We start from the raw sequence: 26,183 nt of genomic DNA on the forward strand, positions 1-26,183 counted from the left end.
AAGTTTGGATACAAACTTCTACAAAATTCAGATCAAGTGTTCTGTTTCAGGCCCATCTTATGAGAACATGCCTGAGTAGGGTTGCCAACCCCCCAGGATTGCCCTGGAGTCTCCAGGAATTAAAGATTAATCTTTAATTAAAGATTATGTCATGTGATGAAACCTCCAAGAATAGTATCAGAGGGGTAGCCGTGTTAGTCTGAATCTGTAAAAAGCAACAGAGGGTCCAACAGGACCCTCTGTTGCTTTCTCCAAGAATAGGTCCAACAAAAATTGGCAACCCTATGGTTGAGCCACAAAATCCAGAACTGGAAAGTTTTTGGAGATTTGGATCTGACGATCCAGTTCATAACCATTCTTCTTTGTTATATATGTGATCTGCATTCACTACTGTAGCTCCAGTAAAGGCCATTGGCTTGTCCTTGCCAAGAATGTTAATGGACATAGTCTTATGAAATTGTTATCCATTACCAAAACTGCCAAAACGTAGGTTAAATGCAAAAGGAAAGTGAAAGTCATACTATAAAGCTCAACAAGCCTATATGTGAAAGAGTGGTTGATGCTAGAATGGGCCACTGTTTGAACAAACATAGCTACTGTCATTTGGTGCTTGGGAATCTTTTGTGCAATGTCATAGCCCTGGTCCAGGTCAAGCAATCCCGTGCTAGAAACTGTGCAATGCGTATTGGAAACCCATTGATCTGAAGCAACTTCTTGTTAGCCCTGGAGATCTACAGGACATGGGAATTAACATTATTTGGGATATGACCAAGGTGGTTCTTTTATTCAAGCAAGCACATCTGTCTCATGATGAGTGTTGTGCTCCATGTTGGCACTATACATTCTCTCTCTCTCTCTCTCTCTCTCTGCCCAAACCTAGATATAGAGCTCTAGAGCAGTTAGAAATATAAACGATTGTGATAAGGCTGTTGCGTACATTAAATGCTGCACTGATTTATGCTGATAATCTGAAAGTGGCTTGAGGATGTTTTTCACTATATGTTTTATTCCTTTTTGCTTAATATTTTGAATATTTTATTCCTTATTCCACATACAGAATATGAATTTGAAGAATTCTTCTGAAGAAGAAAATAATGTAGAGGGCAAGAACATAATAGTTTTAGACCCAGCTACTCAAAATGCAACATTAGTATAGCCACATGAAACAATTTTTTAATATATAGCTGCAACTCAATGAATTGTGTCATTATCTGGCTGAATGTGTCCGGCTAGCTTTAAAAGTGAAGATATTTACTTATCTGGAGTAAAGGAATTAGGCTCTTAAATTAGCAGTTCTAAATAACCTATAATCATCTTTAATTTCTTGAAAATAAAACCAGCATCAACATAATTTGTTAACTAAACACTTAAATCAGGTTTTCAGTTAATCACTAATTATAGGGGGAGCTGGCAGCAACCCCCTATATTTAGGTAGCTTAACAGTTTCCTTTGTCTGGCTATGTCGGATAAAAAAACAGGAAGCACCAGATGTGGTTTTAATTAGGCCACAAATTTACTCTTAAAAATCTGGGAGTACTCAAAAGATAAAAGTGCACAGTGCAGGTAATTCCACATATATTTCTATATACGCAAGGGGCTGCTGTCAGCCCTCTCTCTTTCCAATCCTGGTCCCACCCATCCTGCTGCTGGGACCCTTCCACCACTTCCCTCCCTTATGAGGGTTAGGGGAGCTATAAAAGAGGGGTGTTTGAATTTTTTTAAGTACATCAGAAGCAGGAAGCCTGCCAAACAATCACTGGGGCCACTGGACGATCAAGATGCTAAAGGAGCACTCAAGGAAGACAAGGCCATTGCGGAGAAACTAAATGAATTCTTTGCATCGGTCTTCACTGCAGAGGGTGAGGGACATTTCCACATCTGAGCCATTTCTTTTAGGTGACAAATCTGAGGAACTGTCCAAGACTGAGGTGTCAATAGAGGAGTTTTTAGAAAAAATGATAAAACAAACAGTAATGCACCTCTACCCCGATATAACGTGACCCGATAGAACACGAATTCGGATATAACGCAATAAAGCAGTGCTCCGAAGGGGCAGGGCTGAGCACTCCGGTGGATCAAAGCAAGTTCGACATAAAGTGGTTTTACCTAGAACGCGCAGGGCCAGCGCTTCCATTTAGGCGACGTAGACGGTCGCCTAGAGCGCCAGGATTTGGGGGGGTGGCAATTTGGCGGCGGGGGGTCCTTCCACGCTCCGGGTCTTCGGCGGCAATTCTGCGGCGGGTCCTTCACTCGCTCCGGGACCCGCCGCCGAAGTGCCCCGAAGACCTGGAGCGCAGAAGGACTCTCTCCCCCCCCCCCGCCGCTGAATTGCCGACGATGACCGGGAGCGCATAAGGACCCCCGCCTAGGGCGCAAAAAACCCTGCTGCCGCTCCTGATAACACAGTAAGATTTTTTGGCTCCCGAGGACAGTGTTATATCGGGGTAGAGGTGTAAATCACTAGGACCAGATGGTATTCACCAAGAGTTCTGAAGGAACTAAATATGAAATGGCATAACTATCAACTGTGGGATGTAACCTATCATCTAAATCAGCCTCTATAGCAGATGATTGGAGGACAGCTAATGTGATACAGATTTTTAAAAAAGGCTCCAGAGGTGATTCTGGCATTTACAGGCCAGTAAGCCTAACTTCAGTACCAGGCAAATGGTTGAAACTATAGTAAAGAACAGAATTATCAGACACATAGATTAACACAATTTGTTGGGGGAAGAGTCAACATGGTTTTTGTAAAGGGAAATCATGCCTCACCAATCTACCAGAATTCTTTGAGGGGGTTAACTAGCATGTGGACAAGGGTGATCCAGTAGATAGAGTCTACTGAGACTTTCAGAAAGCCTTTGACACGGTCTCTCACAAAAGGCTCTTAAGCAAGGTAAGATGTCATGGGATAAGAGGAAGGTCCTCTCATGAATTAATAACTGGTGTAAAGATAGGAAACAAAGGGTAGGAATAAATAGTCAGTTTTCATAATGGAGAGAGGTAAATAGTGGTGTCCCCCAGGGATTTGTTCTGGATCCAGTGCTGTTCAACATATTCATAAATGATCTGGAAAAAGGGGTAAACAGTGAGGTGGCAAAATTTGAAGACAATACAAAATTACTCAAGTCCAAAGCAGATTGCAAAGAGTTACAACGGGATCTCACAAAACTGGGTGACTGGGGAAGAAAATGATAGATGAAATTCAATATTGGAAAATGCAAAGTAAGTCACATTGGAAAACATAATCCCAACTATATATACAAAATGATGGGATCTAAATTAGCTGTTACTGCTCAAGAAAGAGATCTTGGCATCATTGGGGATAGTCCCCTGAAAACTTCCACTCAATGTGGAATATTAGGAACCATTAAGAAAGGGATAGATAATAAGGCATAAAATATCATAATGTCACTATATAAATTCATGGTACACTCACACTTTGAATACAGCATGCAGTTCCAGTCACCCCATCTCAAAAAAGATACAGAGACGGGCAACAAAAATGATTAAGGGTATGGAACAGCTTCCATATGGAGGGCTGTCAAAGCTCCTTCCCCACTCTGAACTTTAGGGTACAGATGTGGGGGCCTGCATGAAAACTTCTAAGCTTAACTACCAGCTTAGATCTGGTCCACTGCCACCACTCCCAATGTGCTAATTCCCTCCCCTGGGTAGCCTTGAGAGACTCTTCACCAATTCCCTGGTGAATACAGATCCAAACCCCTTGGATCTTAAAACAAGGAGAAATTAACCATCCCCCCTCCTTTCTCCCACCAACTCCTGGATCAAGATCCAACCACCTTGGATCTAAAAACAAGGAAAATCAATCAGGTTCTTAAAAAGAAGGCTTTTAATTAAAGAAAAAGGTAAAAATCATCTCTGTAAAATCAGGATAGAAAATAACTTTACAGAGTAATCAAACTTCAAAAGCCAGAAGAACCCCCTCTAGCCTTAGGTTCAAAGTTACAGCAAACAGAGGTAAACACCCTAGTAAAAGGTACATTTACAAATTGAGAAAACAAAGATAAAACTAACACGACTTGCCTGCCTGTACTTACAAGTTTGAAATATGACAGTCTTGTTCAGAAAGGTTTGGATAGCATGGATTGATGTCTGGTCCCTCTTAGTCCCAAGAGCGAACTCCCCCAAAACCAAGAGCACAAACAAAAGCCTTCCCCCACCAAGATTTGAAAGTGTCTTGTCCCCTTATTGGTCCTTTGGGTCAGGTGTCAGCCAGGTTACCTGAGCTTCTTAACCCTTTATAGGTAAAAGCATTTTGAAGTCTCTGGCCAGGAGGGATTTTATAGTATTGTACACAGGAGGGCTGTTGCCCTTCCCTTTATAGTTATGACAAGGGCGAATAAAAAGACTGGGAATTTTCAGCTTGGAAAAGTGGGGAGATAAGGTAGAGACCTATAAAATCCTGACTGGTGTGGAGAAAGTGAATAAGAAAGTGTTATTTACTCCTTCACATAACACAAGGAGTAGAGGTCACCCAATGAAATTAACAGGCAGCAGGTTTAAAACAAAGATAAGGAAGTATTTCTGCACACAACGCACAGTCAAGCTGTGGAACTGGTTGCCAGAGGATGTTTTGAAGGTCAAAACTATAATGGGGTTTAAAAAAGAATTAGTTAAGTTCATGGAGGATAGGCTCATCAACGGCTATTATCCAAGATGGTCAGGGATGCAACCCTATGCTCTGAGTGCCCCTAGCCCCTGACTGCCAGAAGAAGGGAATGGATGACGGGGATGGATCACTAGATGATTGCCTGCTCTCAAGAGCGGCGCCAGGGTTTTTGGCGCCCTAGGCGGGGGTCCTTCTGCGCTCCCAGTCATCGTCGGCAATTCTGCGGCAGGGGGGTCCTTCCGTGCTCCTGGTTTTTGGGGCACTTCGGTGGCAGGTCCCAGAGCGAGTGAAGGACCCGCCACAGAATTGCCGCTGAAGACCCGGAGTGTGGAAGGACCTCCCGCCACCGAATTGCCGCCCCCCCAAATCCTGGTGCCCTAGGCAACCGCCTAGGTCGCCTAAATGGAAGAGCCGGCCCTGCCTGCTCTATTCATTCCCTCTGATGCACCTGGCATTAGCCACTGTCAGAAGACAGGATACTGAGCTAGATGGACTATTGATCTGACCCAGAATGGCCATTCTTATATTCCCTGATGTACAAATCAAAGGAGCCCCAAGCCCCCTTTTCTCTGCTCCTTTAAAGGATGCCTCCTTTAAATCTTTTACCAATTAGTTTTATCTGATAACTGTATGTGTGCCATATGGAGTACCTGTGCTGGACATCTACCACAAGCTTACATAATGAGTTGCGACATTAAAGCCTAACCATCCTTTCTTAACCTAATAGGTCTCTAACCTGCTGTGGGTTAATATTCAGCAGGGGGACTGTTCCTGGGCTAGAGAATTGCTTTTTGTCTGTCCTAAGAAATTTTATTATTTTACTGAGAGAAACTTTTGAAAATCATCACTTTTCTTCTCTCACTTGTGTTTCTCATGAAAATGGTGGCAGCCTGCAAAATGAGAACTGAATACAAACATTCTGAACTGCTTTGCTTGTGCTTCTGTCAAACCAGTTGCCGCAGCCCCACCACCACAAACTGCAGTGGCCAGAGCAGCTATAGCAGGGGGAAGGGGAACAAATCTGGGCCAGGCTCTCCCTGACCACCCCACAAACTCAGTAGATGGCCCTAATAGCCCATCTCCCCTCTGGTGCACCACATGGGGTAGGAGCTCCCCCATCTCCTGGGGAGAGGGAAAAGGGGAGAGGTGGCCCCAATTCCTCCAACCCAGCACTTCACCCTACCAGTTCAGCATTCTAAACCAGGTCTTACTGACAATGGCAGTTTTGAAGAGATACTATTTTCATGTGGATGAGTTGTTCTTTAATAACTTCTATATCATATTAAGCATAAATGAGCTTCGTTTTAACAGGATAACCACCTTCTACTGCAGCCAGTTAATGTACTTAATCCTGGAGCTCACGTTGTAGAAGTATGTGCTGCAGTGCAGAAAGTTCAGGGTTCAAACCAAGCTAATGACGTAAGATGTGATGCAGCTAAACAAGAGAATTTTGTTTTTACCTCTTTCATTTGAAAAAAAAAAATCCTAGGAAGTGACATAGAAAAATACATTAAAAGAATGTTATTTAGGCTGCAAATAACTGTCCGCTTGTTTGTAGGCAGTATGATAACACACTATTTTTTCCACAGGTCCCTTGCCTTACTCAGTGCACAGGATGGATTCACAACAGGAAAAAATTAAGGTTGCACAGGCATCCATAAAACTGGTATTTCATAATACCAGTGCTTGACTTTGCAACATAAATAACATTCATTTAACTTTTTTGAGTGTAATTATATTTCAATCACATATTTCCCTCTCTCTTTTCCATTTGCTAGTTCTACATATTTACATTTTTCAAAAAGATTGTGGTGTGTCTGTATCTGCACCTTACTTATTTAATAACAAAATAGTGATAGGAGTCTGTTTTATTCACAATAAGCTGATTATCCTGGGGTACTGAAACTAGGAGTGCTGGAGGTGCAGCAGCTTGAAGTGGCTTCCATCATATACAGGGTTTACAGTTTTGTTCAATGGCTCTCAGCACCCCCACTATACAAATTGTTCCAAAGCCCCTGTGATCATCTCAGGGGAATTGGCCAGGTCTGAGAAAGCAGCAGAGGCTGTTTAAAAAGGGGACAGTAACATTATAAAATGGAAAGGACTGGGCCAAATAAGCATATTTGACATATTACCATCACTAATATTTTCCCCTCCCCCACCATTGTTGGGAGTGTATGCTTTAACTCGCATGGTCAGTACTTACTCAGCAGCTCATCATTCCAGAGAAGTCTTACTAACACTGGCAGTTTTGATGAGGTCATATTTTCACATGGATTAGCTGTTCTTTAATAATTTCTCTATTTTACAAAGCACACATAGCTTCTTTTTAATAGTAGAATTTTATATCTTTTGTCTGCTTTTTTTAAATTCAACAAGCATAGTTATTATACTGAGTGTGAAAAATCCCATTAAAGTGCTGTATGACTAAATGTGGTAAGAGCTTGTGGGAGATTTGTGAGGACTTGAATCTTTCATTATTTTGAATTAGAGACTTTAGAGTTCCCAAAGGATTGTAAGTTTTCAAACAATTCCTAACACTATTGGCATTGGATATATCTGTGTCCCTACATTGCAACACCTTATATAAATTTGAATTATAATAATATAATTCTACTACTAGTTAGAGATGGGCAAAACATTGATTTTTTGGTTTGGTGGCTAACCTGAAAAATTAGAAACAAAATTTTGTGTTGATCCCAAATAGTTAAATTTTTAAATGAAACGTTGTTAGGTATTTTCAGAATTACCTCTCCTCCCCATTTTTTTTTATTCAGATGAAGCTATTTGCTGAATTTGACCTGAATACACAAATATTGTGATCAAACTGAAACTGGATTTTTTGGCAAATAGACAATTTTTTCAAAAACAAAACAAAAAAGCATTCAGCTTTACTACTAATACCTTTCAGTTAGAAAAGTCTGAGTAGAGATTAATTCCAAATACATGACATTTTCAGTGTGAAGAATTTGGGCACTTCTGTGCCCTAAGTCAGCACTTGCATACGTAGCTCATTTAGATATTTTTGTGGTGGCAGATCAATATCTGGAAGGGACAATACAAGGCTGAATTCTGTCCAGTTTTTCTCAGTGAAGTTCTAGAGATGCTGTGTGGCAACTTCAACCTGTATTCAGGTATAATATAATCAAGTGGGGAAGTACTGGGTCCATTGTTCATTGACATTAGTAATGCCTCCCTTTGGGAGGGCAGGGTCTCAATTTTCCTTGAACAAGCAGATGTTAGGGCCTTGCTCAACAAATGTACTATTGACTCTGACAATTTCATCAGTTATTGCCCTGACTACAGTCTTCCCTTTTTGGTACAGATTATTGAAATGGCTGTGACAAGGCAACAGGGGTATCCTTTGGAAACCTCAGATATCCTTTTAACCTTTTACAATCTGGATTTGGCATAGTTATGACTTTTTCCACTGTCAGTCTTGATGTCCTGTTTGTCTACCTCTCTTTGTACTGTACCTTTACTAATGCTATTCACGACACAGACTCCTTTTCCCTAATTTGGTCTACCAAACCCACAACCCTTTTTTCTTTTGAAAAGTCACTACTTATGTAATACCAACAATGTGTGTGCCAGTTTCCTGGAGGATATGTGAAATAGTGTAGGGAAAACAGAGTGAAGGAATTTTCTGTGTTAATGTAATCATTAATTTCCAGGTACAACTGTAACATAACACACTCAACAGTAATAAAATATCTTTAAGATATATCATGCTTATTATTATAAAGCACAATTTTCAAGGGCCATTTCAGCATAATCATTCTTTTATGGCTGGCACTGCCATGCATGTTTCCAGCCTGAAATACAAGAAAAATAAATTTAAAAATAAATAAATAAAATGTTCATGATTTTTGACTAATGGGAACATAGCAATAATTAATAACTATTATAGATGTTTATTCTTAAATGGCAACCAGCTATTACCCAGTGCGTTCTCTGTCCATAATTCAAAAATACACATAAACAAAGTAAGATTTTATTTGAGGGAGGTCTGGAATTAAATTTGTTTGGGGCTTGCTACATATGATGGAAGCTTCATCCTCAAATGGAGACAGTCACATTTTTTTCTTCATGTTTTGTTCCTTTTGGTAAAAATATTTTTTAATTTTTTTAAAAAAAGATGGTACACCCAAATGGTGTACAAATTGTGCTGATTCCTCCTAGTCAACATTTCTAAGATCCAAACTTTTCTCTCTTCAACACAGATAACACTCTAGGTTCAGACCCCAGACATTTCCTGTCTTGATTACTACAATAACCTCTTCTCTGGCCTTAAAACATGAAACATATTGCAATTTGAAAAGAATTGGTTGTTTAAGGAAGGTGATTGTCTAATAACGGTTGAGCAGAATTGTATTCAATGCATTTGGGATATTTTGGGGTCATCTCTTTCCATAGGAGAATGTTTCCTGAATGGGTTTCTCTATATAGTAAGGTTAATTAGACTTCTTTTGCTATGTAAAATGTGTTTTTTCAATAATAATTGTGTGCAACTGCAGCTGTCATATTTAGATTTAAATCACTCTGAATTAGATGTGTTTATTTTGTGTTAAATAAGAATCCTGACAATAATACAAAATAATATAAAAAATTACCAACACAGCAAAATAAAATTTTTTCATGTTCTATTTACTCAGTTCAAAATATTGTCAGCTCCTATCAATAGATAAAAAATAGGCACTGAACCACCCTACCTACCAAAACCCTAGTGCACCAAGGTTTCAATTTATATATTAAATATTTGTTAACCATGAAATAGTACCTAAGCTTCTGAGTAGTCATGAAATGATTCAGAAATGTAAATATTAGCCAAAAATTGTGTATATAAATCATTCTACAGAAAGGATTCATCCTTAATAACAAACATAGAACAGTAACAAAATATGAATTACAAAAACCAGAAACCGAGTGGTCTTTCTAAAAATGTCATTTATAGAAAGTGCATTTTATGCAACACTATTTCTAATTTGTAATATTATACATACATATTCAACCATCAAAATATCATTATAATTAATGTAAATTACAGCAGATCATATCTTTTGTTTTTAAACTATGAAATGCTTATTAAAAAGGCTTTGCTTCACTGTTTCACAGTAGAGTTCTTTGCCTCAATTTAACATGCCTGACTTACTGGCTGAATATGTTCTATTTCTGGCTCTCAGAACCCCCAGAAGTCTGCTGGGATTGAGAGGCTGAGTAAGACTACAGATGCACATCTGTGGAAGTTTTTTTTTTTTTTTTTTTTTTTTTTAAATGGTAGATTATGATTGATGAACCCACCATTAGGGTAATGTTATCAGGGACACTTACTGCTTCTGTCCTCTGTGACATCACTGAGGTCAGACCATAATCATGTTAGCATTGAACACAATGCTTTATTAATGTTTCATGAGTAAGTCAGTAGTAATCAGTCTAGCTATATATGGATAAATTAAACTGGTACAACAATCCCTGATGTATAAATCGAGTGCTTTTAGAATGTACCACAACAGCTCTTAAAAGTAACCTGACAATCACTTTTCCAAGCTTTCTAATTAGACCAATTTTCACAAATTTCATGGCATTTCTTTCAATGGAAAGCCATTTCCACCACAGTGCACATATTTAGTAAATATGAAAAACCCTACAAAACCCCCTCATTTCCCAGTTCTAAAAAGCCTATTAACCAATAGATTAGATGGGAGCCATCTCTCTAACTCAGATTCTGTGTGTAATGCTGAAATAGTTGGTTTGTTTATTTCTATTTATTTTAACAATCTATGAATGCATAAGCAAGTTGTAAATAAGTGTTTCTGTCCACATACATAGAATTATAATTTATATATGGCTATGGTGAGCAAAATGTATATGAATATCTATAATGCTGTCAACTAGAAAATACTGAATACCCACACTATGGTTTGTGGGATCACATAAGGATCAATCCAACATAATGGAAAGACTCCCCATTGACTTCAATGGGTCTGGATCAGGATCATAGTGTCTTGAAATAGCCTCCAGATTTCTGTGGCTTCCCTGTAAATATGTACAGTAACAATTTTGCTAAGCCTGCTGAACAAATTCCAGCTCTTGGGGCAAACTCACCAGAGATATCGGTGCCACTCTCATGCTATATTTTTCTTTAGACAGATTTTTGTAAGCCAAAGTTTTGGGCTAGAGATGGGCAATTTGAATAATAAATCTGCTGAACAATCCAAATACATGTAGAATCAGATAATAAAGATGGGTCTCCTTCCATTCCTCTCACAGTTCAGAAATGTTTTCTACAGTACATTTTCTTGTACACTGTCTAATCCAGTTTTATAAGTGCGAAGTGATAGGGGCATTAGAAATCTATTCCATAATCTAATAGATTTCGGTATCAAGTTTTTTTGATAAATCCATCTGCTTTTTTCCTTTCTAAGCTCAATCCTATTATTTCAAATTCCTTGGTGTTTATACCATTTTTGCAGATGTTTTCCCTGCCTTAACTATTAGCTAGCCCACTACACACATTTAGCTTTAAAAAAAAAAATCTCCTCATTCTCTTTAAATAGTCCCACCCTCATTCACATTGTTTCTCTTCTCTGAACTCGCTCTAATTTGTCAATATCCTTCTGCCTTTTAGTTGCCCAGAAATGAATGCAGTATTCCAGGTGCAGTCTCACCAGAGTCATATAAAGGGACTATCTATGTGCTCTATGTGTAATGATTCCATAGACAGGGCTCAAAATTGCACTTGCCTTTTTTGGTGCCGAATGGAATTGCATATCAAATTTGCTGTTCATTATCACCCCCAACTCCCTTTTGGCATTACTGCTTACCAGATTTTTTCTTCCTGTTGAATATCTATTTATCCCTTTCAAGATGAACGTCAAATGTATTTTCTGCCCGTTATTCAAACTTCTCTATCCCCCTTTTTATTCTTTTCTTACATCTCCCAATTTAGTATTATTTGTAAATTTCATTAATATGCTGTCCTGCTACTTCTGGTTCACTGAACTGTATATGTTGGGGCTTGAGAAATCCAGGATGACTAAAGATTCTTCTCCATTAGCACTGGCAATCCAAGACTATTTCCTGCCATGCTATTCCCAAATAAGGACGAGGAAGGCCTGCTATCTGAAAAACTGTATGGATTTGTGGAGGACTGGACTTAATCTTTAACAGCTATTAAACCACTCACAGTGGAATAGATGTTGGGATGAATAAAGGTCATCCAGAAAATATCTCCCATCAAGAATTGGATAAAAACAGTAGGATGCTAAAGTCAGGGGAGACCGGTAGGTTAGGATGATATGTGAATTGTATAATTCTTGGATTTAAGAGTCTGATAAGTATTCAATTTAAATCCCTAATTCAACTAATCCATAAATCCTAAAATTAGCCTATCTAGTAGTCTGAGCATACCTATGGATGTACAGAGTTCATTTTTTTCCTCGGCAAGCCTAACATTTGGAAGGTGTTTCCAGCTTTTAGCTCCAATCCTTTATTAAATTCATAGCATTGTAAATGGCATAAATACCATACTTTAAATTCATGCAAACAGCTGTTTTCTCCAACAACCATTAATTTCCCAGCACAAAACCTCTACAGAGAGCACCCCTTAAGGTATTTTTCCGAAAGCAGAAACAAAATGGCAGCATAGAAATCACAATTTAGCACATCATGCATACATTCAATCTGTTTCTCATCACATATTGTCTTTGTTCCCCATTTAAAATTTTACACCTTTAAACATACAAAATGAGAGACAGATTTTAATATAAAAGAATAAAAATTATTTCTAAAATTTCATGTAGGAATTGAATAATGTGTGTGTTTAATTATTTTCCCCAAAAGGTGGCTGTTTGTTTATTTTCTTTCAGTAAGGAATCAAAGAAAACGGAGCTGCTGCTACTCTCATTGAAGTCAATAGTTCAACTCCTCTTGACTTTGATGAGATTAAGATTGGGACCCATATATTGCCATTGTCTGTGGTAACTGTTAACTTTTATAAAGAATGTTAAAATAACTATGTCTATAAAACAAAAAATTCACAGTCAGATATTTTAGAAGGAAAATACCACTTAGTGTCTCCCTAACAGTGCAGGACTGTCCTCTTTCATATGTGTCTAGTGTTTTGTTATAAGATAGGGTAGGTGTTTTAATATTCAGTTATTCTTTTGAACTTTAGAGGGCTGTTTTTATGTGAATCCCAGAAGCACTGTTCCCTAAAAGATATATTTCTAGGAATTAAATTGCAGCATTGGTAACATCTATAAGCTGATGGAGTGGCATTCCTGCTAAAAGGTGTTTTAGGCAATGGTCTCCAAGCAGATAGATCTATACACCTCTTGGGTACGCATATATTGAGGGAATCTGTAGGCACAGGTAAGTAGTGGGTATTTTGATTCAGATCCATTTCAGGAAAATAGTCAGGAATTAAGTTGTTGAGAACTGTGATATAGTGTATGAAATACCTTCCTTTTTAAAAAATGTTAAAATATATATCTTCTTATTAATTTTATCATTAACAAATAGTATGTCAGAAAACCTGCTAATATAGGCAGATGAAATAAATATAAATAATTTTACTTAACATAGATTTTAATTCTAGGAGAAAATGTGTGTCAAAGGTCGGACTACGTTTCGAAGGCTCGGTTTATTATGAACAGCCTTGCAAAATATAAACAAGTGTTGATCATTTATGCAGAGAAAACACAGATCTAGGTAATGGAAAACACTACTGAATATGCACCACTAAAATTCTATTATTATTTTATGAAAAAGCATAAATACACATATCAATACTACTAATCAAGCCACTTTGTCACCAACATAATTTGACAGACACCCAGAAGGTGAAATACCATGGCTGAAAACAGAGAAGAATAAACAGTCTCTTCTTAAAACCCTATATCTTTTCCATTGAAAGTATGTTAATTTATGGAAAAATACTTTATTTATGCAAAAAAAGTATACATTATAGATTAAGGTGTTTCATAGCTACAATTCTGCACACTTGGTAGTGATTTGTGTTGGAAGGGTACTTTTGCAAAACCTGTTCAGAAAATATAGTACTTGGCATAGTAGCTCAGTATTCCTGCATAAACAATTAATTCCTTTTGAATGGAAACTGAACAGCGTCCAATCATGCAAGGAGCTGAGTACTTCCTGCAAACTCCCTTTGTGTTTATTTGCAGCAAATGTTCAGTATTTTGCAGGACTGGGCTCTTAATTCTTCAGGATATTTTACATTGTCCCCCAACTGAGGCCCATCAAATTGCTTTCTCCTGAGGGAGCAAATAACTGAATTTACAATTCCATTATTGGTCCTCATTAAAGAAAAATCATTGTACAATAAAGAGTCCTATTAAATAAGAGCTAAATAGAAACGCCTCCCCGACTTTTTCTTCTTGCATTTTAACCCTAATTCTGCAGAGGTGAAAAGCCAATGATATGTTAGCTTGTTAAAACACTGAACTTGTTACTAAAGCTTAACTAAAATCCCTCTTACCATCCTGTTGATCCGGACAAAGTCTTCAGGCTTCTTTGCCCAAGGGGGAAGCTCAACATCATTTACAACAACTTCATCCTCTCTGACACCTAGATTATATCCGTTACTGTTGACAAACATCTCTGGTAGGTAGTAAAACTCTGGAATTAACTCCTGGCAGAGAGAAAGCATAGTGTGTTATCTTCCATATGTACAGAATAGCTGCATGATACTTAAAATTTTCAGAATTTCTGTTTCTCATACAATAACCTTATAAGAAAAACAATCTTTCCTATTTGCACAAAATCATACTTGCATTATTTATATTTCTGTGGACAAGAGATGTTTAAGGAAGAATTTTTATAATATTTTTTCTTGTACTTAACTTTGAGCAGAAATTTTGTTATAATATATTGAACCGTTTTTGTCGTCCTTAATCTTGCTTCAATAAATGATACGAGTCACCATTTGTTAAATTAAATAGTTTAGAAAGTAATCAGAGATCTTCCACTTCTGTTTAACAAAACTATTTAAAAAAGGAAGAACCTGTGAAATCTTCATGGAAAAGAAGGTTATATTTTAATCCTAATTTTTCTTTGCTTTTTTTCATATTATCCATTCCATTAACAGATATAACACAATTTTATGGCTAAAAAGATGGCACATAATGATAAACAAAAACAGTTTCAGGTGAGTGGACTTTTCTATAGTCAGAAACATTCAAATATGGAAAGGAAGCTGTCAGAATGGCAAAATGTCTTTAAAATTTAAATACATGTAACTTGAATTATGAAAGCTCAGTAAACAGGAAGCAAATCTGAGCTGGTATTAATATTTAGGTAGTGCCCACTGTGAAGTTTATCACAGTCTGAAGGAAGTCCTAAGCTGAAATTCAATGATTTTGACACCATAAATATCTCAATTTGTAGGTGCCTATTATTGAAGCAGCTGGTGCTGAATTGCAATAATAGAAAAAGCTACAGCTTTAAACCCCACCATCTTTTCTCTAATATCTAGATAGGGATTAAAATCACTAAATTACATTATTAAAAGCATTAGGGCATTCTGTTGTGTAACATGATCAAAACTGATGACACAGCACCTGAAACCTTAATCTCTTTGTGGTCTTTTCAAAGGCTGCAGACACACAGAGCATAAAAAAATCACTGCAGACACTAAAGTATCTAATTAAATCTGATCCGCCACTATACAGAGAATAGAGCAGTTAAAGCACTGAAGGCCCTTTCAACTTTTACCATTAAAAACAAATATATGAATATTTACATAAAAATTTTAAGTATTTTTAGTGGAACAACTTATTTGGTTCTCTTATACCAGTCATGCTGTATGACAAACAGTATGATTCAAATTAGACTAAAAAACACAACACTAATTAATATTTAGCCAATGTAAAATAGTAATTAAATGAGACATGCCTGAACATGCAATATGCTCATTATATAGCTTGTAACTACATAAAACAATAACATTTTAAAGAAATATTTCACACAGTTAACAGTAAAACAAATAACGTAAAAAAGATAAAGACCCTGATTATCATACTGGGTTAAACCCAGACTATTTGGCTGGGAATCCAAACTTGTTATATTACCACCTCTAGTTTGTTTACTTGAGGAGTTTTCTAAAAATTCACTCTGATAGAGTTGAAAACAAATTGTCCATTCTCCTTCTGACTTTCATCCCATCATTTCTTAGATTCTTGAAGAACTCCTATTTGTCCATTCTCACAGGGACAGCATGGGGCCTGATTATCTTTCCAGAGCTCAGCAAAACCACTCCTAACTGTGGACTAATGAGTTGCCGCAAAGCAGCACATGCTGTAGTGCAAATCACAGCCCTCAGAGGTCCTCCAGATGCCTGCTGGCCTAAGAGTGGTGAAAGTATGTCATCTCAAAATAATTAAAATGAAATGGAATACAACAATGGAAAAACTGACTTCTGATTTTAAAAAAGTCTTCATTTAAATTTTGAACAAAATCCATGCAGTGCATATTGCTGATTTTTTGACTGGCTATAACATTTTTATGTAGTTGGCTGTTCTATTAAAATATAAGAAGACACACAGTCTCTGCAGTTTCTCAATCATAGAGCCAGACTGGGAAACTCTTGCAGCTGATGTAACTGTATATTTTGCATTATCCAAATGAATGCCCAATCTCTTTTTTGAACCCTACTAACCTCTGGCCCTCAATGATACCTTGTGGCAAAGAGTTCTACACAATTATATATTAATAAATTACCAATTTAAAATGTGATGCCATTCACATTAATTCAATGTCTCTTTGTCCCTGTAGAGTGAGAAAGGGTCAACAGGAGCATCTTATTTACCCTTTATACAATTTATTATTTTGTAGTCATTTAGCATGACCTCTCTTATTTATCTTCTCTGGAAACTAAGCAGTCACAGTCTTTTAATCTTTCTTCATATGTCAGTCTCTCCAGGCTGCTAATCCTTTTCTGTTGCTCATCTCTAAACACCTTGTATTCCTGATAAATCCTTTTTTGAAACAAGGTGAGCGGACTGATCATAGTATTTCAGGTCAGGGAATAATATCCATGTATGTAACAACAGTATGATATTTCCAGAATTATTTTCATTCCTATTCATTATTTTGTTTGCTTTCTTGACCGCTACCTTGTGGCATCCCACTCTTAACTTTCTGCCATTTTGAAAACTGACCATTTATTCCTACTTGTGTGTTTTTTTACCTCTTCATCAGTTTCTAATTTAGGACAATATTTTACCTCTCACCATATAACTATTTAGTTCCTTCAAAGCATCTTCTGAGGAACTTTATTAAAGGCTCTTTGAAAGGCCAAATGAATGCTACCTTGTTTTCCTTTGCTCACTATTTTGTTGACATGGTTATAGAATTCTAGTAGATTAGAGAGGTAACATTTTCCTTTACAAATGTAATGCTGGTTTGTCCTTATCATATCATGTTCATTTATGTTTTATAATTCCATTTTTAAATGTTGTTTCAACCAATTTTCCTGATAGAGAAGTCTGGTCTGTAATTCCCAAAGTCACCCTTAACATCTTTTTTAAAGACAGATGCAACATTTGTTACACTTCAGTCCTGTTCTTTGTTATTTGGATACTAGACATATTCTAAAGTCTTCTATCCTTTGTGATAATTACTTTCTATATTGTTGGCAGCTAAAGATAAAACCTAGCTAAATTTATCAAATGCTTCATCCCAAATTTCTAAATAGTTTTCATCTGGAGAGAACAACTTGGAACTCAAAGAAACATTTGAATTTTTATTTCAGAACCAATCATATGTTCCATTTTAATACAACGTTCTTCTGTGTTATACTGTACACATTCAACTTGAACATTTAATTGTCATACTTGGTAAAAAGCTTTTAACTGTCCTTCCCCATTTGAGATTATAATTCTGCTTGTTGAGGACTAGACAGAAACTCCATTTGGAGTCTGTCAAGATTAAACAAGATCATGGCCAGAAAGCAAAATCAAGTATACCATTCAATTAAGGTGAGCACATCACCCTGAAGGACATGCCCTAATCTGCTAGGATGGAGATCAGGAAAGGAGTAACTAAACCCAAGTCTTGCATGTGGTAGTACAGAATACTGTCTACTTGAGTTGTCCAGTGTCAGACCAGGATATACCCTTTTCGTTTATTACATGTGGATACTGGAAGCAGATTATTTCCAAGATGTGCATATCAAACTTTACAATCACATGGTTTGGACCTATTGAGCCCTGTTACATTTTGTCAAATATATATCACCCAGAAAGAAACGAAATACGAGCATTTTCATGGACTTCCAGGGGCTTTAGATGGAACACTAAAACCTTAGCTAAACCAACAGTATCTCCTGCTTCTCATTCATTTGTATGGATTCTGTAATTTTCCATCAAATAATGGACTGCTGCAAACCCCTATTTCTGCCCAGTAGAAAGGGAGCACTGGGGAAGAAGTTCATGTTTAAAGTATCTTGGAATACCAGTCAAAAGCATCTGGCAGATCAGCAATGGTGCCAACCAGAAGTTGGCACCAACGGCTGTTGTCTGTTGATGCTTTCTATAAACAGATTGCTTCAATCCAAGCTATGAAGTTTCTCACTGTTCGAAGAGGCCATGGTTTAAGAAGTTGATCTTTTCAGAAAAGCCACGAATATAGGATAAAAATGCTGATGAGAGCCAAATCTAAAAGTATTTTCTTCCTAAACCAAAGCAGCTTCAAATAGTACATGAGCCTATATAGATCAGGATGAAATGGCAAACATGATATACTGTAACACAAAAAGCTTCCCTAACACCTATACCAGCTTGTAGGTATCAAGTGTGGCAATAGGGGGGAAAACATTCACAAATCATAAAAATTGACTTATTAAAAGTATTTATATACCTATGGATTTCCTTTACAAATATGTTCTTTATTGTATTTTGTACAACTGAAACATACTTTTGCATAGACTAACATATGCAGGATAGTTACTGGCTTCTTGACTATTGCCAAAATGTAAAAGGGTTCAAACAAATTTTTCAGATGGCATAATCTGTCATGTATTACTTCTTACCAAAATAAATATCTAGCGTCCAAAGAGTTAATAAAACTAGGGATTCTAGTGATCTAAATCCATTTGAGGTCATTTCTATCTAGTACACCTTGACATCTCAGAAACCGGTAACCTCCTCTGCTCCTCTTTCATTCACACATCTAATCACACAGGTTAGCTTTCTATCACTTAATAGCCAGCTACCTTTTAAGCAGCTCTAGTAGCTTAGATTTTCTCAAATGAAGAATGATGCAGAAAAGCTATGAAGGAATGTAAAAATGGTAAAATAAATTTTATAACAGACATTTCATGTCTGTAAATGTGATCTCTAGTTTATTTTAATAGCTATACTAAAACCCCAAGGTATATTTAATGGTATGATATGCCTTGTGTCTTTGTATGAGAAAACATCCCCAAACACATTTTCTAATTTACTAGCATGTGACAAATCCGAGGTGCTTAGGAATTAAACTTTAAAAGTATGTCTTGGGGTGATAGAAGACCACTATTAACACTATCATAATTGTATACCACTTGCATCAAATCTGACATTTCAGTTTAATATGTTTTGCTAAGAGTATACCATTTTATGGCCTACTAGTAAAATCAAATCCAACACAGACGTTTTCACTTTTCTAATATAATTCACTTCAAGATTTTAAGCTGCTATTTCTTTCTTTCTTTCTTTTTTTCCTAAATGGTTGATCCCCTGGCATCCATTAATTCCACAACCGCCTCGTATTGGGTCAATGAGTCAGTCAGGAGTACCTCCATTAACTGTATTAATTTACACTATGTCACCTTAATGACATTTTGTCATAGCTACCTTTCCTGACACCTACATACTCTATTCAAAAAGTAATATAACAAGTTTGAGAGGCAGTAGGAAACATTAGTGTCTGAACAGTAAGTTCTTTGGTTGTCAGTGTTACCAAAAACTGGAGGGGAGGAGGGAAGGGGAAAAAAAGATGTGAAAGTTGACTGGTCAACTTATGGTCATTTCCGGGTGACTTGTTTCCTGAAAGGTCATTCTACTAACATTCATTCTTCTTCCAGCTTGCACTGATTACCACAGGAGAAGGTCGACATTAATAAAGAGAGACACAATAAAATAAACTATTTTATCCAGGTTCTCCCTTGTGTGTTACCATGCTGATATAGTACATGCTGTATTAATTCTCTTCTATTCAAGTCAGGTGAATGGGTCTCTTTGAAAATGAACCCAAACAGTGCAAATACACTGAGCAAAAAATGTGTAAATAAATCTTTAATCATGCATTTCACATAATTCTACAATATGTTAGCTTTTTCAAAGGTATTGCACCTAATCCATGGGATAGCATTAAGTGCAAATTATTGTTTGCTTTTTACAAACTGATCAAACTACCACAGCCTTATTTTCATTATCTCAATGTGAAACAATTTAGCTATTGAAGAAACTGCGAGAAAGAAAGTGTGTTATAACTGCAGTTTTTCAAATAAATACACATTGACAGGTAAATGTCAGATGGCTATTTGGTGTGATTTAAGCACTATATTTTTAAAAAGAGATTAAAATATATTTTAAAATATTAAGGTTGCACCTGGAAAAGTAGAGCAGGCTAATGTTGTGGGCTTTCTTTGTTTGTTCTGCTTTAGAATTTCAATTTATAAACCTACATTGACAATTAAAAATTACCTGATTCATCCTCTCTTTAAAAATAAATCTCAATATCCTATCAACATATTCATAATATAAACTGTTAGACTTTTTATCAGACAGTGTGATAAAGAATTTTGAAACGCATGTATTTTTCTGAATGTACATACATTACATGAAAGCCAAAGCTATGGTAACATTCCAGCACATAATACTACTAATTTTAAAGGATATATATGCATATATACGTTATTTTTGAAGGATTTTGTAATCTCTGCCATTTTAATTTGCTCAGACCAATAGGTTTTCAGCTCAGATTCATTTAAAAAAATGAAACCGGTGCATTTACTATAGTTACATTTAACGTTACTACCAATTTTCGAGGATTTTACTGGTTTGAGAGGTATTTTATATCTAATACACATAATGGTGAATATCAGCAGAATTAGTAAAACTTTTATACTGTGCCCATTGTATGGTAAGTGGGATTACATTAACAAGTAATCTCCTACAAAGAGCCACATATGGAACTACAGGGATCATAGGTGGAGCTAGAATGAAGTTTGAGAAATTTGTTGCAAACTCTGATATAGTACACACTTTAAGCATCATATTTATTGTACATGCAGATACATTCACAAAGAATTTTTGCCTCTTTACATGCTACTTATTTTCATCCCACCTCAGTCCAATGACTTTCAGACTTACTGTGTAAAGAGTGGAAATTATGAAGCAAGAGAATGGGGATGTTTAGATATTTCAAATTGAGAGAGCTCCAATTACTTTTAATTAACCTAGTTTACTTCTACTAGAAATCTCCACCTCCCATCTCCCCCCCCCCGAATATATGAAGACTAAAAAACAGCATCTTAAGAATGTGACAGTAAGACTAACAATCTAAATTAAAGAATAAAAATTCTGCAAGAGTACTTGACAACATGGGCCAAAAGTATGCAAAGAGATCCAAGCAGTAACAAACAGATCTCAAGAAATGGGATATTTCTAGAATTAATAACAGTTCAGCTTCCTTTCTTTTCGTAGAATACACCTTGAGTCATCACGAGAAATTCATCCTGATGTCATGGCATTGAGAAATGCACCTCATTAAGGTCTTAAGCCATAAACAACAGCAACAATTAGCTGCTACATTCACTCTTGATTTATCACTAATAAACAGACTTTAGAGATGGAAAGGTCCTAGAGGATCTATCCTCTTGCCAAGTCATGATTGCTCTAGAATATATTTCCTAATGCTTTGCCCAGTCTCTTAAGAAATAGGGCCTTGTACTACTTCCACTGAGAGTCTGTGGCACAATCAAATAAATTTCACTGTCAGCAAGTTCTCATATTATGTTGGCCAAATATTCCTTTTTTAAATATCATCCCATTACTCTTACTTATATCTTTGTCCATGAGAAATTCCTCTTTTTCTCTGAAGTTTTCACTCTATCTGAAGTATTTATATATGTTATGCCCCTCCCTTTAGAATCACTTAGCCAAACCATATACATTTCTTTTAATTTTTCTCTGTAAATCAATTTGTCCAGCTCCTTAAACATTTTGCTGCTCTTCTTAGTACTTCCTGCAATTTGTCTACATAATTAAAGTAATGAGTTGTCCAGCAATGAAAGCATAACAGTTGCTTTATTCAGCATCTATAAAAAACTCTTTTCTCTAGAACCATAAGATCTGTGTAACAGAACTGAAAGAAAAACAGACTACTGAAGGTGGAATTTTGATACAGTGATATGTTAGCTACTATAATGTTAATCTTATAACTTGGCTTCATTAAAAGCCCTCCTATTGAACTGGACAAAGTCTTTGGACCAGGAAGCTCAATATTGTATAACAAGGAATTTTTACACACTGTTTACCCTAAGGACATGTTTTGTACTGTAGCACCAGTATTGGCTTTATGTAAGTCAGGGGTATCAAAGTCCCGGCCCACGGGCCATCTGTGGCCCGAGAACCTCCCCACTTCAGCTGAGACCCAGGCAGCCACCACAACTCCCACTGGCTGGGGGAGAGAGACAGAGATACCATCATTAGTCGCCGGGCAGAGTCAGCATCATTAGTTGCCAGGCAGAGTCAGCCATGGAGGCAGCATCACTTTTTTCCACAATGAATATAAACAAATCAAAACACCGAACACAACTATCTGATGCACACCTTGCTGCAATCCTGAAGGTTTCAACTGCTCAGTCACTGAGGCCAAATATCAACAAACTGACAGAACTGAAGCATTGCCAGGTGTCTGGCAAATATTAAAAACTCTCTGGCAGGCGAAGAATTGTATAAAGTTGTATGACAGTTTTATTATTTCTAAGAAATTCAAAATAAAAAATATAATATAAACGTTTTCTTTTCTGAACACCACCCTCAGTGACATTATTGGCCCACTGGGAGGATTTGAGGACTGTCACTGGCCCTAAGGTAAATTGAGTTTGAGACCCTTGGTGTAAGTATTCTATAAATACATTGGGTAAAGCAGTATATTGAATAGTGGTACCAAATATGCCAGCAAGTTTGGCCCAAAGTATGTCTAATCTAACTGTAAAAGGCTTTTATCACTACACTATCAAACTAGTGTATTGTAATTTACTAAATATGCTCCTCTTAAAATATCATCATATTCACGAACTATGTGAAAAACACATCATGTCAATATGTACTTTTAATATCATTTGAATACTTACCAGGCAATTCTACTTAAACTAAAGATGGAAAAAATCAGAACCAGATCTGAAAACCTTGAATTTTGAGTAAGTTCTGGTCCTCACTTTGCAGAATTGGCTATCATCTCTGTAATGGGTGGAGCGAAAACCCCAGGTCCCACTCCCTCCCCGCTTCCCAGATTCTGGGGGAAATTTCATTTTGAGTCCAAATTCAAACTTTGCAACTCACAGGACCATCTCTTCTTTAAAGTACATAAATAGGATTCCCAAAATGTAGTGACAGTGTGTAAGAAATATTTGGCACAAGCATTAATAATACATTTTCATAAGGGCATGCTAGCAGTAATAGTTTAACCATAAAGTTACTAGAAACTAAAGAGGATTTAATAGTAAAAGAAAAAATTGAATGTTAAACATTAAATTTTCAAAGCACCTTTATGGGATTTTAGTCACATAATTTCCATTTGCCTTTAATTTGGGAATTGTATAGCTAAACCTCTGTGCAACTCGATGACATTTTAGGTGGAAACAAAAAATATCCCTATTTTGAAACTGCATTATGTTTTCTATAAACTAGAAGAAAAGGTTACTCACCCTGTGTAGTAACTGTGGTTCTTTAAAACTTGTGTCCTTGGGGGAACTTGACTTCAGGTGCAGGTGCGCCTCTCAAACCCTTGATTACAGATTTTTTTGTTGAGTGTGTACTGGGCCTGCACATGCATCCTATACATTCTCATACTGTGCACCGACACGATATGTGAATCACCGTCAGTTTCTTCTCTATCCAAACCTCCCACAGAGAAGAGTCTAAGGCAGCGGGGAATGAGGCCAGGTAGTGGAGCACCCACACAGACACACATCTTGAAGAAAAACAGTTACTGCACAGGGGGAGGAATCTTGTCTTCTTTGAGTTGTGTCCCCTATGGGTGCTCCACTTCAGCTGACTCCGAAGCAGTATCCCACAGGGGAGGAGGGAGCTTCAGAATTGAGTCCAGAACTGATGATAGAACCAGAATTCCCAGTGCCACATCAGATCTAGCAGCATGGATCAAGGCACATTGCCTTGAAAATGTATTTATTGAAGCCCATGTAGTGGCCTTACATATCTCAGATACTGGAATATTTTTGAGTAATGCCATGGATGCTGCTTGCAACCTGGTAGAGTGCACTATCACCCTGTGGGAGCGTTGAGCACTGGCTTCATCATAACAAGCAACAACAGACCCAGAGATCCGAACAGACAGTTTCTGGGTGGAGATTTTGAACCTTTTGGATCTGTCTGCTATGGAAACGAACAGTCTAGATGACTTCTGAAATTGTTTGGTTCTATCTAGAAAGGAGGGTCAAGGAGTGTTTGACATCTAATGTATGAAAAGAGTTCTCCTACTGAGACTTATGTAGTTTGGGGGAAAACATTGGTAGATAAATGGTTTGGTTAAAATGAAAGTCCAATAATATCTTAGGTAAAAATTCAGGATGGGATCATAAAGAAACCTTGTCTTTGAAGAACACCATAAGGGGATCTGACATTAAGGCCTCAATTTCCCTGACTCTATGGGCCAACATGTAGCCACTATAAAAGCTGTCTATATGGATAAGTAAAGCAAAGAATACATTGCCATCAGTTTGAATGTAGGTCTTGTGAGGCATCTAAGTACAAAGTTGAGATTCCACTTCATTGGGGAGGGGTCTTTGACTTGGGGGTAGAGATTCGCCAAATCTTTAATAAAGCTTGAAGACACAGGGTAAGCAAATATAGAAACCCCTTTTATCTGGAACATGAAAAGCTCATATTGAGATCAAATGAACCTTGATTGAGCTAACTGATAATGCTGATTTCTTTAGGTCCAACAAGTTAACCCATGGTAGCTGAGAGAGATGAGGATTTGGATACGAGTCGCTGGCATTGATACCAGTGGCTGCATCTCTTCCACTTCTACAGGGAAGTGACTTAGGTTGATTCCTTTCTATAGATCAGTAACACTTATACTTCCACAGAACACCATCAAGGAACCATGCTCTGAGGTGGAGGACCCCCTAAGTTGGGGTCACATAACTGACTTGTGTTTTGGGAGAGGAGATGGGAGGTGGATCCTGCTCTCCCATGCTTGTTGATATAGAACATGCAGACTACATTGTCCATCGTGATTCTGATTGATTTGCCCCTGATGAGGGGTAGAAAATGAAGGCAGGCATTCCTGACTGCCCAGAGTTCCACCAGGTTGATGTGGTGACTGGTTTCCTGAGGTCACCATCTGCTCTGAGCCATGAGAGTACTGAGGTGAGATCCCCATTTTAACAGGCATGCATCCACTGTCATGGTGATTGTCAGAGTTAGATGAAGGAAAGGAATGCCTGCACCAACACTGAGTTGATCTTTCCACCACTCTAGGGAGTCCTTTACATGAAGGGGAACCAAGACTTGTTTGTCTAAGCTGTTGCTGATCAGTGAACAGACCTTTTTGACAGTTCCTCACTGAGGTACAAGGACTCCCTTAAATGGTCCTGACCAGATTTAATAATGTTATGAATCTGTCCCTGGGGAGGTGGGCTCTGGCTGTCAATGAATCCTAGGATGCCCCTATGAACGATATTTTCTATAAAGGAATTAACATGGATTTTCTTACGTTAAGCTGAAGACCCAATTTCAGGAAACAAAAAAGGGCCATCTGAGTGGATTACAGTACTGCTTCATCAGCCAGTCATCAAGTTATGGGAAAACTAAAATTGACTCCTGATGAAGGTAAGCAGCTACTACCGCTAAGACTTTTGAGAACACCCTTGGAGCTGAGGAGAGGCCAAAGGGAAGTACTCGGTATTGAAAATGATCTTAGCCTATCGCAAACTGTAGGTATTTTCTGTGAGATGCATATATCACTACAGGGAAATAGGCATCTTGTAGGTTGAGAGCCAATACCCAGTTTCCTGCCTCTAGTGAAGGGATGATAGCTGCCAAAGTCACCATCCTGAACTTTTGAGACTTTATAAATTTGTTTAGTAGTCTTAAATCCAAAATTGGTCTCCACTGTCTGTATTTCTTTGGCAAAAGGAAATACCTTGAATAGAACTCCTTCCCTTGTGAAGAGCGTGGACCAGCTCTAATGGTCCTAATTAAAGGAGGGAGTCTATTTCTTGTCTCAGTGAAAGCTCGTAAGGAAGGTCCCTGAAGAGGGATGGGGAGGGGGGACGGAATGGAGAGAGGGACAT

The 26,183-nt window shown here is 37.4% G+C and overlaps 1 protein-coding gene across 14 annotated transcripts in view; it reads right to left on the reverse strand.

Annotated features, from left to right (window-relative positions):
• Nucleotides 1–26,183, reverse strand: part of NBEA (neurobeachin) — an 834,265-nt gene that overhangs the window by 65,720 nt on the left and 742,362 nt on the right. For all 14 annotated transcript variants that reach the window (XM_034758618.1, XM_034758629.1, XM_034758620.1 and 11 more), the window contains one exon: nt 14,133–14,285. In XM_034758618.1, coding sequence (XP_034614509.1) covers nt 14,133–14,285 — 153 coding nt within the window. The remainder of the gene's footprint in view (nt 1–14,132; nt 14,286–26,183) is intronic.

This window comes from Trachemys scripta, chromosome 1, assembly GCF_013100865.1.
Source record: "Trachemys scripta elegans isolate TJP31775 chromosome 1, CAS_Tse_1.0, whole genome shotgun sequence".
Lineage (NCBI taxonomy): Eukaryota > Metazoa > Chordata > Testudines > Emydidae > Trachemys > Trachemys scripta.